The sequence below is a fragment of the Fukomys damarensis genome, unplaced genomic scaffold (genome assembly GCF_012274545.1).
Source record: "Fukomys damarensis isolate Sample0158 unplaced genomic scaffold, DMR_v1.0_HiC HiC_scaffold_12, whole genome shotgun sequence".
Taxonomy (NCBI): domain Eukaryota; kingdom Metazoa; phylum Chordata; class Mammalia; order Rodentia; family Bathyergidae; genus Fukomys; species Fukomys damarensis.
This window is the reverse complement of record NW_022900924.1, coordinates 11,579,482-11,593,118: the sequence shown is the minus strand read 5'-3', so window position 1 is coordinate 11,593,118 and position 13,637 is coordinate 11,579,482. Positions and strand designations below refer to the sequence as shown.

Sequence of the window (13,637 nt, the reverse complement as noted above, 5' to 3'; positions counted from 1 at the left end):
TACATAATTGAGAATTGAGACTGGCCTGGAACTCACCATGTAGTCCAGGCTGGTCTCAAACTCACAGTGATCCTCCTGCCTCAGCCTCCCAAGTGCTGGGATTACAGGTGCGTACCACCATGCCCGGCCCTTGAGGCTCATACTTTTATTCTTATTTATCAAACTCATTCAGCTATCAATTTTACAATTAGTTAAATAATTGAGCTACATTTTTAAGACTCCAAATGTAGATTCTCCATCTATGAGTTTATCTATTTAATCTGGTAAAGCCAAGTTAAAGAATCTACATTTTCATGAATAGAACAATAATCATTTTTTCCTCCATGCTTTGCTAAGGACAATAAATGAAGAGTAGCCTGTTTATGTCCCTCTCCCTAATGTGTGTTCTGTCATAAATTCATCTGTGCAGTGAGACCACTGCATTCCACCAAGAATCAGTTCTGCCAACAGTAGAATTGTCTGGTAGAAAACACAGCCTAGTGCTCTTTGTGTTAACATCTACTATGGAAACTACCAGTGACTGAGGACATTACAAAATCTTTAGAAATAACATCAGATGTAGCAACAGCTGAAAACACTCTCATGGGTCATTAATGTAATGAAAACATTAGGATCTCCATTCATCAAAAATAAAAATTTAAGGAAGGCACCTCTTGAAGGGCCCAGCATCAGAGTAGTAATTCTGAGGAACTCTATGAACAACTCTGTTTTCCAGGTAACAAATGAGCTCAATATGAACTTTCTTGCAGAAGAAGAAAAAGAGAAAAGATAAAAAGGATAACCCTCCTTCCTAATTCTTTAAAATAAGGTCAATAATCTTTGCCCTTAGAAGATTACAATTGAAAAACTCTAATTATAAAGTTTCCTCAGGTTTCAAGATTGGTGGCCCTTCCTTTCCCTTTGTTTCAAATGCACAATTGTGCAGCAGTACATAGTAACATAGAAATCTCAGTTTTAAGGTGTCCCCAAATTAAAAACATCTAGCAATGAGAGCCTGTAGCTCACCGACTTTAGACTTGTCAATAACTTTATTCAGAAACACAAGGCCTCTTTTAGATTTATGTCAAAGAGGTGGGTTTATAAAGCACATCTTAGGAACAGTAATATTTTTGTTAGGTTGCAAGTTGATTTAAAATATATTCTCATTATTCATTTATCTCAAAACTAAAAACCTAATTTCTAAATTCCTGCTCTTTTCGCTGTTTACTTTTGGACCTCGCTGCAGCTGGTTAGCACCTCCACTGGAATATTATAAAGAAAGAGTAAAATCAAAATCAATCAATCAATATAGTTTTGCTACCAACTATGAGAAGTGAGGTGTGGATTGAACGATGACTTGATTATTCACTATACTAGGCCTTCCCTTGCCATTTTCTTGCACTTACTTTTATGTTATCTATACCATTTTAATTCTTCTCTTTTGAGCTGGGATCCATTAAAAACAATGGGACTCATAATATCTTTTAAAAAATTAAATACTTCTTTATGATGTCCCAGTGTCCTGACTTAATACTCGTATTGGAACGAGCCTTTAAATTAATATAATGGGTAGTAGAATTGTAGTACTTGATAATACACATTAAAACAGTCATACCAATAGGTATAGCATCCAAAATGGGACATGGAACAATAATATAACACCAAACCAATTTTCCCTTCCATTAATTTATTTTTCTTCTCACAATCATGAGATGCAAATATCACTAAACTCTGATAAACTTCCATCAATCCCAACATGTCTTCTAAACCACTATGTTTGGAAATGATACACTACAAAAACAACTTTGGTGGCTAAAGCATCAACCCATCAGCTACTCTGTTTTTAAGTTAATACAGGAGCACAGGCCTTTTAGTAAAGCACAACTCTTATCAGAGATGGATCCCAGCAGTTCTCTGGATGGGCATAATGAATGAAGCCTGTAGGATTCAGAGGGGCTCCTGAGGTCTTTGCCCATAGCCTGGAGTGGGCTGGTAGGGAATCAGCTTTTATAATCCACAGAGAGGAAGACTGTGATGGCTGATACACACACCGAGTAGCCCTAGGTGATCTTACAGATGCCTGTGTGAGATTATTTTGGCATGAGTATAGTAGTATCTTACGGGTAGGGAGGACAGTCATGAATATATGATGTGGGAATGAGGGTGTGGCAAGTGGGAAAAGACGGGAACCTGTCCCAGAGCGGGTAAATCCACTTGGTATAATGTCTGCTTCCATGCAAAACCTGCTGATAGTGTTTCGAGGCTCAGTGGTTCTTTGCTGTTTCTCCTCTAGCTTCAACATGGGCAGGTTTGGATAAAGGTACAAGTCTCATAAGAGTCTGTGGTAGGTAGTAACAGTTCTCTCAAATGCTGTATTTCTTCTTTCGCCAGATACCATGGCATGGAGGTAATTATTATTTAATAATTCCATGATGCTTTATTTGGACTCTAAAGCACATTTTTAGGTGCTTAACAATCATTAGCAAATAGATAGTGGACATTTTAAGATCTCCATTACACACTACGGTATTCCTTTCAAATGAAAAATTGCTCATCAAAGAGATTACATGAAACTTCTATATAAAGGAACTTAAGAGTGGAGTTATTTATAAGCAGTCTAAGTTAAATTGCTTGCTTTTACAGAGCAGCAGGAATAAGCAATATGTAGGTGCTTTAACTTCCATTTTCTTTATATTTGGATTTTTAAAGATTATTAACCCAGAGTACATTTCAGAGATAATCAGAGCCTTTAAAAGACTTGACAAATAAAAGTAGAAATCATGTTTGAAAAACAGGACATGAAAAAATGATCATTTCTGGGTCGGCTTTGGATGATGTCATCATAGGTTCTAAATGTAATAGCCAAGCAGTGTATACTAACTCTTTCTGCTCATGTGACCTCTAACATCAATTTGGGCAAAACAACTAATATTTCAATAATATTTTGGCTGGGAAGTGAGACTGAGGAGGAAAAGATTAAAGAGAGTTTAGAATGGCAAGGATGAAATGATGTGAGTGTGTGTGTGTGTGTTAGTGTGTGAGCGCGCACGCGCACGCGTGGGGGGCTAAGGGGAGGAGGCATGAAAACTAACTCTTCCAGCACACACCCCTTTTGCTACTACAAGGGCATCCAGCAATCACATTTGCAATAGTAAAAATGCTGAAGAATCCTACAGTCTCTTTTCTTCCACAATTCACACTACCCTCTCCTGCAAAGCCTTTCTTGCTTTATTGATGCCAGGAAATTCGTTAGGGGTTAAATGGGGAAGTGCAGCCCCTACCATTGTTGCAATAAATAAATGAATGAACCAGAACGAACCAGCAATCCATCCCTAGGAAGCAAGGATCTGGTTTTTCTACAATTACAGACATAAGCCAGCAACTGCATATTTTAAAAAATTATCTTTTGATATGTGTGTGTATATCACAGACACACATGTATCTATACAAAAAGCAGCATAGTGCCTTGCACACACATACATCACTATCTTTAAAAATAGTCTTAGCATTATTTATTTCAATGAAAAGACATAGCTTTAAAAACCTGAATAGGCTAGCAACTCATCTCAAAGGCCTTATATTTTGCACATACAGCATATACAAACACACACAGTCACACACACACACACACACACACACACACACCCAAAAAAAGGTTTTTTTTCCCCATGCCATAGACAATGCTAAAATATCAGAGAACAGGTTGCTATGACAACAGATTCTTTTTTTTCTAAAATGAATAAAATTATTAGGAGGGAGAAAACATTCTTGACTCCTTTCTTCCCATCCATGGAGCCGTGAGAGGCTCAGGGAGGGCGAGAGGCTGCCAGACAGGGAGGAGGGGAAGGAAGGGAAGGTGGGTAGAGGGGTGTTTGCTTACCAAAGATGCTGATTTGATCGTGGCAAAGCGCTCTCGGTTCCGGTAGTGGAGGGCCTGGCTCTGAACTGACTGGGTAGGCCGCGGCTCAGGCCTGGGATCGCCGTGGCCCGCCTCATCCCTTATGAATACATGATCCTGCAGAAATGGATAAAAACAAGGAGAAAGTCCAGCTGTGCTCTTTCCTCGCCGGCTGCCTCTCTCTCACCCCTCTTTCTGCACAAGCACTGCTGTTTGAAATGCATAGTTTAGCTCTCTGCTAGTCCCCGCAGCTCCCACGGTACAAAATGAATAAGCAACACATTGCAGCCTTCAGTTAGGAATGTCAGCTGATCGCTAGTGGGATGCCTTCTGAATCCCTGGCAGGCTTTTTCTTTACCTCCAGAATTACATATATGCAAAAGAAAAAAAGAATAGAAAAAACAATGCAATGTACAGACTCCTTAGAACAGTTTGCTTAAAACGCTGTAACCAAATAATTCCTTTAAAAATGTCATGTCCATGTCTAGCAAGGAGGATGCTGGTGGCTTTTAACATAAAAGCGAGCCTCCGCCTCATTCCCTTGAAAGATCTGCGTTCTCAATTTAATTTTATTTGAGATCTGTTCGGTAGAATCATCATTCTGCCTAGAATCAGTGGAGGCTTGTGCTGAACTGCCTCTCTATCTTGTGCTGGGAAGATTCGGCAGTCACTGAGGGATCCTGCTTTCCAGTCATGATCGTACACAGTTCTAGCACCTTCTCTCTACAGCTTCTGAAAGGATTTTTTTTTTTTTTTTTTTTTTTAGATTTAAAGAGACAGGCGTACAATTTCAACCAAATGATACTTTCACAAATTCTCCCTCAACTCAGCATCGGTATGTCACCAGAGTAGGGAAAGCTGGGATTTAATGCCCTTGACTGATCTAATCAAGCCTATGCTTCTTGATAGGCAAAGATGATTAATCTTATTCTAACACCCAGTGAAAAATAACATTCCCTGGAAGGATAATAATGGATGTTTCTTAAATGCAACTGAAATGACTTTTAAAGGGGAAAATGCTTTCTGTTTTATATATATATTTTTTCCCAGTACTGGGGATCACACTCAGGACCTTGCACTTGAGAGGCAGGTGTGGTGCCACTGAGCTAAATCCCCAGCCCTAATCTATTTTAAATATAACAAATAATGCTAGCAATATAATTTTTGCTTCTTTCTAAATTGTCCTTTTGTAAAATAATTCTTAGTTTTTCAGAGCAGTTTTAAAACAAAGATCACCATCACTAAAAGTCTTAAAATATACAAAGGGCAATAAAATAGTGCAGTAGTTTGGTTTTATAGTAGATATCCACTTTAATTGCATTCGGAAATGATTTTGGGGAGGGGTCATGTTGGGCACTGAACTCAGGGCCTTGCACATACTAAGTACTGAGCTATATCTCCTGTCTCAGGAAATGAATTTTTAAATACTGAATTTCATTGCATAAAACGTGTTCAAAACTCCAAAGATAACTTAATGAAGCAATTTAAACATGAGGGGAATGTGACTTTTGAAGTAAGTCCAAACAAATTAAAGCATCAATTTTACTGGGTACATTGTCTTAGCTATAATGCCCCTTCAAGTAGCAGTCCCTCTGAAAATGACCACTACACCTGGCTCCCAGAATTTCTGAATTACACACATTTTGAGATTAATAACTGAAAGGGTCAATTTGCTATTTGATGTGGTTAGGCAATAGATGTAGATTATTTGCCAATGATGATCACAGGGCCACCTCTTCTTTGAAGAATGATTTCAGAAAATGAAGAATAAATATCATGTTCTACTTTACCAAGACCAAATATATGGCTTGGATGCAATTTATCTTTAAAACATTATCATCCAGAAACAAACAAAATACTTCCTTGAAATTCCAATAGGATTAGGGGCCAGTTTTAAGTAAATGTATGTTAGCCTAATACATTTATGACATTCTTTCACTATAAAAGATAAACTTGTGCAGACTGAAAAAGCTGTCCTAATGTTCAAAATCTTTAATGTAGTGAATTAAACTTTTATATGACATAGGGGGTACAAATGTAGCTATTACACCCTGGATGGGGGCTTTTCTTTTATTTAGAGGTTTCCCCTGGGTATCTGAGATACTTCAGAGATGAAGATTCACGGTGTAGTCACTTGTCTAGCATTTACATGAACATGAACTTGAGCTTGTAAGTCACGTCTCTGCACACCCATGTGTTTTGGGTCCACCTTTATCACAATGCTCATCACACTTACCTGTCTGTCTTTGTGTGAGACTGTGGATTTTTTGAAGGCAGAGAAAATGTGGTTTGAAAAACCCTCAGTCTCCCTAGCACCTGGCATAGTGCTTGATACTTAGTAGGCACTCAGTAAATGTTTGCTGAATAAATAAGCTCAAGAATGTAAGTCTGGGAGAGTTTGAGAAAATGACATTTTCTTTTGGATTATTTAACAGAATTCAAATTTGTATTTCATAAAAACCTGCCACTCTTTGTACTCTAAGAGAGTCGTAAAACAGTGACACACACGGAAGCACACCCTTCTGTGGTAGGGGGGTGGGTGAGTCTAAAATTGGCTTTCATCTGATGTCATGAAACTTTTTTTATAGCCTCCCACACTTTTTGTGTTGTGGAGAAGGAGTCAAAAAAACCCGTGGTCTCTCTTTTGTTTTGTTCACTTGAAAATTCTTAAATGACTGTTGAAGCAGGTACAGTTACCAAAAACCTGGGGCTAGAAGATGGGGAGGAGAAGATGAAAAAGGGCATCTTAACCTGGAAAGGTAGTTAGGGAGGGGAGAGGACAAAAAGAAGGCTGAGGCTAAAGATGTGACTACAGGGAAGTGTTGTAGGGCTTCTCTGCGTCTTCATACACTAATTTACTTTTACTTTGCCAAATGTAAGTACCAGAGTCAAAGAACCCACCCTTCTGTTGAGTAAAAATAACAGGAGAGGCCACTGAAGCAAGTGGAAATTAAACCAGAACTGCCTTGCTCAAGGACATTTCTTTTATTCCTCCCACAAAAATGATGAAAGCTTTTTTTTTTTAAAAAAAGGAGGAAAGACAGAAAAGAACTAAATACTGACTAATAAATAGGAAGAGCCAAATAAATAAAACTTTAACAATGATTTACAAAATATTTTCTCTATGTGATCCCTAAAAGATCATTATGATTAGATTTTTGGATGCTATGTACCTAAAAAAAACACTGATTGAAGAATAGTGCTTTCATTATATGAAAATCTTAGGATCTATACTGATGCTAGATGTAACAGCAGACAAAGGTAATTAATTCTAGACTTTGATAAAACACAAGTATACTCCCCTAACCCCCATATTGTAAGGGATTAAACCCATGGCCTTGTGCAGGCTAAATACACACTCTACTCCTAAACTACACCTCCAGTCCCTAAGTATACCTTTTAATTGAGAGATTAGAAAAATATAGGTTATTGAGTTTGACAATGATCTACTCGTAGTGGCTGTACACACAGTGGTTTGTGTGTGTGTGTGTGTGTGTGTGTGTGTGTGTGTGTGTGTAATACTAGAGAGTGAACCAGGGCCTTCATACTGAGCTACATCCAAGGCCCCCTTTTATGTTATTTTATTTATTTATTATTTATTTATTTGGTACTGGGGATTGAACTCAGGACCTTGCTCTTATGAGGTAGGTGCAGGGCCACTGAGCTAAATCCCCAGCTCAATGTTTTGGAATTTTGAGACAAGATCTCACTATGGAGGTTCAGGATGTCCTGAATTAAGTAGTCCAGGCTGGCCTCAAAATTGAAGTGATCTTTTCTATAAAATGGAATATTACTCAGCCATAAAGAGCGAGAGAATAGATTCATTCATAGGAAAATGGATACATATTGAAGATATACTCCTAAGTGAAATAAATAAGTCCCACATGTGTAAATACCGAATAGTTTCCCTGGTGTGAATATTCTGCAACAATGCATAAGATTCTAATACGATTACTGACATTTAGAAATGGGGGGAAAGGAGCTAAAGGTGTAGGGAAGGTGTGATACGTAGGGGAAGAACAAAAAGGGAAAAGAAAAAAATGTGAGAGAATGAAAAGATGAAAATAAAGTGTTTGTAGATGGGGAGGGGAGGAGGGGGTGAAGGGAGGGCAGAGGTAAGGGGAAAAAAATGAGAATCAAGACTTGCCATGTAAAGGTACATGATCCCAACAATGAATGTAACTGTACTGTATCCCTAAATGTACCAATAAACTCAAAAAAAAAAAAAAAAAAAAAAGATCAAACGCAAAAAAAAAAAAAAAAAAATTGAAGTGATCTTCTTGCCTCGGCCTCCCAAGTGCTGGGATTACAGATGTGTGCCAACACATTTGGCTCTTATTTTTTATTTTGAGACATCTCTCTTGCTAAATTGTCCAGGCTGGGTTCGACATTTTGATTCTTCTGTCCCAGCCTCCTGGAGGGCTGGGATTAGAGGCATATGCCAACACGGCCCGTGCACATAATGGTTTTAAGAAGTATGATGGAGGAATTAAACTAGATGAAAGAAACTGAAGAAAGAAACTAAACGGGCTTAAAAGTTTGCCTTGGGCATGAGCAAAGTATATTATACACACTGAACATTCCTCAGTATGAAAGTAAGTGGAGGACAGGGCAAGGTGGATGAGGAGTGGTGGTAAAAATGATCAAAGTATATTGTGTGCATGTATGAATCTAACCTGCATAACCAATTAAAAAAAGAGTGAAAAAGAAAAAAATTTTGTCCTTGAGTCACTTGTGAATAATAATCAGGACTTGAGTTGTTTCCTCTAAGAGTCCATGTTATGGTTTATGCCTTGAAGTCACCAAGACCCTCAGGTGCTCAGAGGCAGGGATCTTGACCTGTACCTCATTCTGTGGTGCTGGAGCAGACTTGCTTCTAGGAGGAGAGCCTGCTCAGAGGCAGTCATCAGGGGCGTGGCCTGGAGGGGTGTGTCTTCCTCCGTGGCTCCGCCCTCACTACTTTTCTTGGCTGCTGTGAGGTGAGCAGCTGGCTTCTGCCCAGGCCCCTCCACCAGGCCATGCTACATTGGAGCCCTTGTTTACACACTGGAGCTGGGAGCCAAAATGAACTCTCATTAGATTGTGGGTGTCAGCACTATATCCCAGTGACAAGAAAGTGACTCAATCCACTTATGGTTTAGTATCAGGAGCTCACTCTGTGACAGACAGACATAGTGCTGGGTAGCAGGTAAGAAAGGGATCCTTGAGGAGCTACCAGTACAGGGACAGGGTGACTTGGGGACAGAACTGGGAGAGGGAGAGAAAGAAGCACTTAGAGTTAGTTTTGTCAGAATATGCTTTTACATGTGTCAGATCATTCTTGCTAAAAGTGATTAGGTTAGGATCCTTTCAAGGGCCGGGGAAAGACCAGGATGGAGGGAAGAACTGGAAAGTACCCTGAAGTCATGATGCCAAAGGAGCATTTTCAGGGCCCCATTTTACATTTTAGGGGTCTGTCTATGACAGAAGGCACAAGTCACACACTCACTAGTTACACATGGCCCTTAGAAGTGAGTTTTCTTGCTGTGAGTTCGAGACCAGCCTGGGCTACATAGTGAGTCTAGGTCAGTCTCGACGACATAGTGAGACCCTGTCTCAAAAAAACAAAACAAAACAAAACCAAACAGAAGTGAGTTTACTTCCTGCATGAAATCGTAATGTGTTTCAGATCTATGATTTCACTAATTTAGGTTGTGTCTGATTTGATTATAATGGTTAAAAGGGACAAAAATTCATCTGTTCTTTTCTCCTTCCTCTTTCTTGTTCTGGGACTTGAACACAAGGCCTTGCACTGAGCTACATCCTCAGCTCTTTTTATTATTTATTTTAAAACAGAGTCTTGCTAGGTCACTGAGCTACCTAGGTAGGGCTTGAATTTGTAATCTTCCTGCCTCAGCCTCCAGGAGTGCTGGGATTATAGGTGTGCACTACCACACCTCACACCTGGCTTACCCTGATTCTTGTATTTTGTTATTTATCAATGTTCTTATTGTCTTGGGTATTACTACTGGACAAAATATTCAGTTAACTCTTTCAAGCCATAAAGGTAATACTTTAGATTATTTAACCCTTTTAATTTGTTATGTCCTATGAACTGGATTGGCAGGATGTTTAGTATTTGATAATTAATTTATTCATCCACTCATTTATTCCATAGTTATTTACTGAGTGTCTGTACTGTGACAGACACTGCTCTAGGTATTGGGAGTACAGTGTGAACAAGGCAGGCATTATCTTTGCCTGACAGAATTTACATTCTAATCATGAAATAGCAGATAAGCATATTAATACATAAGAAAGTATCATATAGTGACAAGAATTAAAAAGAAAAAAATAGGATAATGAGCTGATGGTTAGAACTGTGTTTAGTGTATGATAATATAATGATATATTGGCTACTATAAAATTCTGAAACATGAAATAAAAATAAAAAATAAAGTTTGAGCTGGGAGTGGTAGTGCACACCTGTGACACCAGTACTTTGGAGGCTGAGGCAGTAAGATGGCTGCAAGTTTGAGGCCAGCTTGAGATACATAGTGAGCTCAAGCCCAGCCTGTCCTACATATTGAGGCTCTGTGTCAAACAGACAAACAAATTTTGGGACATGAACTCATGCAAAACTGTTTTTTTTCTAAATTAATTTTTGTGATCACAGATCATGACAGCTTCAGGAAAGATCTGCCTAGATCTCCCTTTAAGGAAGGACTTTCTACCCTTGCTGCATAGGAGGGCTGCTATTAGTCATGCTTCTAGCTGGCTGCTCCTTTGGGATCACCTCAGCTGCCCAGAGCAGACCTGTCCAAGTTCGTGCCCTTCCTGGTTACCCGGATGCAGTGACTGGTAAAGGCTAGGGCCTCTAGACCTGGCCATTTCTGTCCAGGTGGACTCCTCTGAGGGGCTGCTGGGCTCCTGAGCTCCCTGTGGAGTTGGCTGAGGCTTCTGGTGGGCCTGTGTCTTAGTCTACTCTGCCTTCAGCTGCTGCTGCTTCTCCCTCTGGCAGGTGTTCATCTCTAGGGAGTTTCCCCATTGAAGATAAATCCAGTGGGGCACCATGCCTCAGCTCTGCTTCCTGAAAAATCCAACCTGTGACACAAATGTCCTAAGAAGCTACATGTGACAGTGCATCTATTGTACTTCTGTGTAGTGGCTTCTAAAAAAAATTCCCCTTTTCAGGCAAGGGATTTAGTTCAGTGGCACTGTGCTTTGCCTCGTAAGTGTAAGGTCCTGAGTTCGATCCCTGGTACAAAAAGAAAAAAAAAATCCCCCTTTCAAGGAAATTCTGAAGTGGACCCCAAACAGAGAATGTAAGAAAGAAAAACAGACTTGTCCTGCCTGAGGTGTGTGTGTGAGAATTATTTCTTTCTAGATTCACAGAAGCACTGGATTTTAGACCTGGAAGGAAGCTTTGAAATCATACAGAACAAATATTAATTTGTCAAATGGAGAAACTGGTTCATAGTGGCACACAGAACTAAAAATTAGTTTCCTCATCCTACAGTCTAACATAAAATCTTCTATTCATAGTTTAAGATCTTATTTCACTTATATTCCCAAGTTTTATGAACTTGAGTAAACCTATACACAGAAACTTTCTGAAAAATTTTGCATTTCTATTGTTTTTAAAGATAAAATAGTTTTGTGTGGTACTGAGGATTGAACTCAGGACTTTGTGCTTGTGAGGTAGGCATGTGGTACCATGAGCTAAATCCCTGGCCCTTAAAAATAAGGTATTTTAAAGCCTCAGGATGGGGACTCAATGGATGTCATGAAGAGACAGCATGTTTACCATTAAGTTTTCATATATTTTATAGTCGATTTTTCTAGCCTACTTATGTCTTAAGTTTAGATCATTTTATATTTTATTTGTAAAAATGTTTTGATTTCTTTCTAGTACACTTTCTCTCTATATTTCATAATAAAATAGAAATATATTATATAACTTAAATTCTTCCTGACATTGTTTTGTGGATTAAACACAACTATCTACTATTTCAGAACATAAATTATATCTATTTTTCTTAAGGGATTACATCAGGGAGAGAGAAATATTGAAAGACCCAGTTATCACAGGGTAACTCTGCAACAGCATGCCAAAAATTAAGACTAAAATCCCCAGTGAGTTCTAGATCTGGGTCTTCTTTCTTACTGATTGTATCAGTAGTATCTTTTTTCTACTTCTGAATACTCATCTGAGAGTAAAAGGACCCACTCCAGTTGTTCATCTTTTACTCCCTATACGTGTGGTGCTCCAGAGGTGACGGGGAGAGCCACACCTGTTGGCACCCATGACAACTTCCTCTATGAACAGAGCCCAGCAAAAACTTTTCCAGTCTTCAAATACATGTAGTCCAGGTTCAGAGGAGGCCAGTTGGCAGTGTTGGTCTTACTAGAGTTTTAAAAAGTAATGTATTTTTTATTAGTACATGTTCGCAGTATGTGACAGTTACATTTATTGTGGGGAGTTTGTGCACATATGTAACACATTTTAATTTTTTGGTACCTCCCCTGCTCTGACTCTTAATCCCCTTCTCATTTGAAAAAGCTCCATTTCCATTTCTTTGTGACTCCCTTCTCTTATTTATTTGCTTGTTTGTTTATTTTTTGGTACCAGGGATGGAACTCAGGACCTTGCACTTGTGAGGCCGGTGTGGTGTTGCTGAGCTAGATCCCAGCCCAGCCCCCTCCTTTGTAAACCCTGCTTCCCCTCCTTCTCTTCCACTAGCAGATTCCTGCATCTCTCTGCTATACCTCCTTTCCTCAAACTTCCATGGCAGCCTGATAATCTGGGCCCCATTCTCTCCTATGTGGCGGGGCACATAATTTCCCAAGCTCCAGCCCTCTGCTTTTCTCCCCTTCCTTGAGTGTGCCATGCTGCTTTTGTCTTAGGGCCTCCATACATGTTGCTTTACGATTTACTCCAGTCTTTCATCTCAAGATAGATTCTACTTGTTTGACGTTTTGGTTTAAATGTTAATTTTGTCAGGTAGTATTTCCATTTTCCCCTTGTAGACTAAGTTTAACTGACCCAGAGCAAGTTTCCTAAGAATACTGTAGAATTATTTGTGTGATTATTTGCTTCATCTTCCTACAAATGAGCTCTATGAAGACGCCATGCCCATTTTATTGTCTCTGTATTCACAGGTTCTACCATTGTTTCTGGTGGAGTAAATGATTCAATTCACCAGTCCTGGAAAGTAAACATGTATCCCTTCACTAGTTGCAAACGGGCACCACATATTGTTCTCTTGCCCTTTCTCCTTTCCCATTCAATTTCCTTTCCTCCCAAGAAAGAAACAACCAGTAGAAATATAAGTCAAAAAAATTTCTTAAACATGGTGTTTCATAGAATTGGAATGTGATCACTGCCAATCATTATAATAAATACATACACTGCTCACATATACCTAAGAAGAAAAAACTATAAAGGATCTTTTCTTATAATTACAACTTATGGACTCTTTACTAAAGTCTCTTTTGGAGAATTCCTATGAGAAATTATTGACAATTCTATGAAATACTCAATTTACAGAAATTGTCTTGAAAGACATTTTAAATTTTAAAAAATGTTTTCAAAAAGAATTTCAGCTTATGGCCAGGTGTGGTGGTGCACACCTGTAATCCCAGTACTTGGGAGGCTGAGGCAGGAGGATCGCTGTGAGTTTGAGACCAGCCTGGGCTACACAGTGAGTTCCATGTCAGTCTCAACTATGTAGTGAGACCCTGTCTCAAACAACCCCCGCCCAAAAAAACAATGGAATTT

General features: G+C 39.1%; 1 protein-coding gene across 3 annotated transcripts in view; it reads right to left on the bottom strand.

Moving 5' to 3' along the window:
- Positions 1–13,637, bottom strand: part of Taok3 (TAO kinase 3) — a 176,358-nt gene that overhangs the window by 30,390 nt on the left and 132,331 nt on the right. For all 3 annotated transcript variants that reach the window (XM_010604085.3, XM_010604083.3, XM_019204487.2), the window contains exon 14: positions 3,860–3,994. In XM_010604085.3, the coding sequence (XP_010602387.1) occupies positions 3,860–3,994 (135 nt within the window). The remainder of the gene's footprint in view (positions 1–3,859; positions 3,995–13,637) is intronic.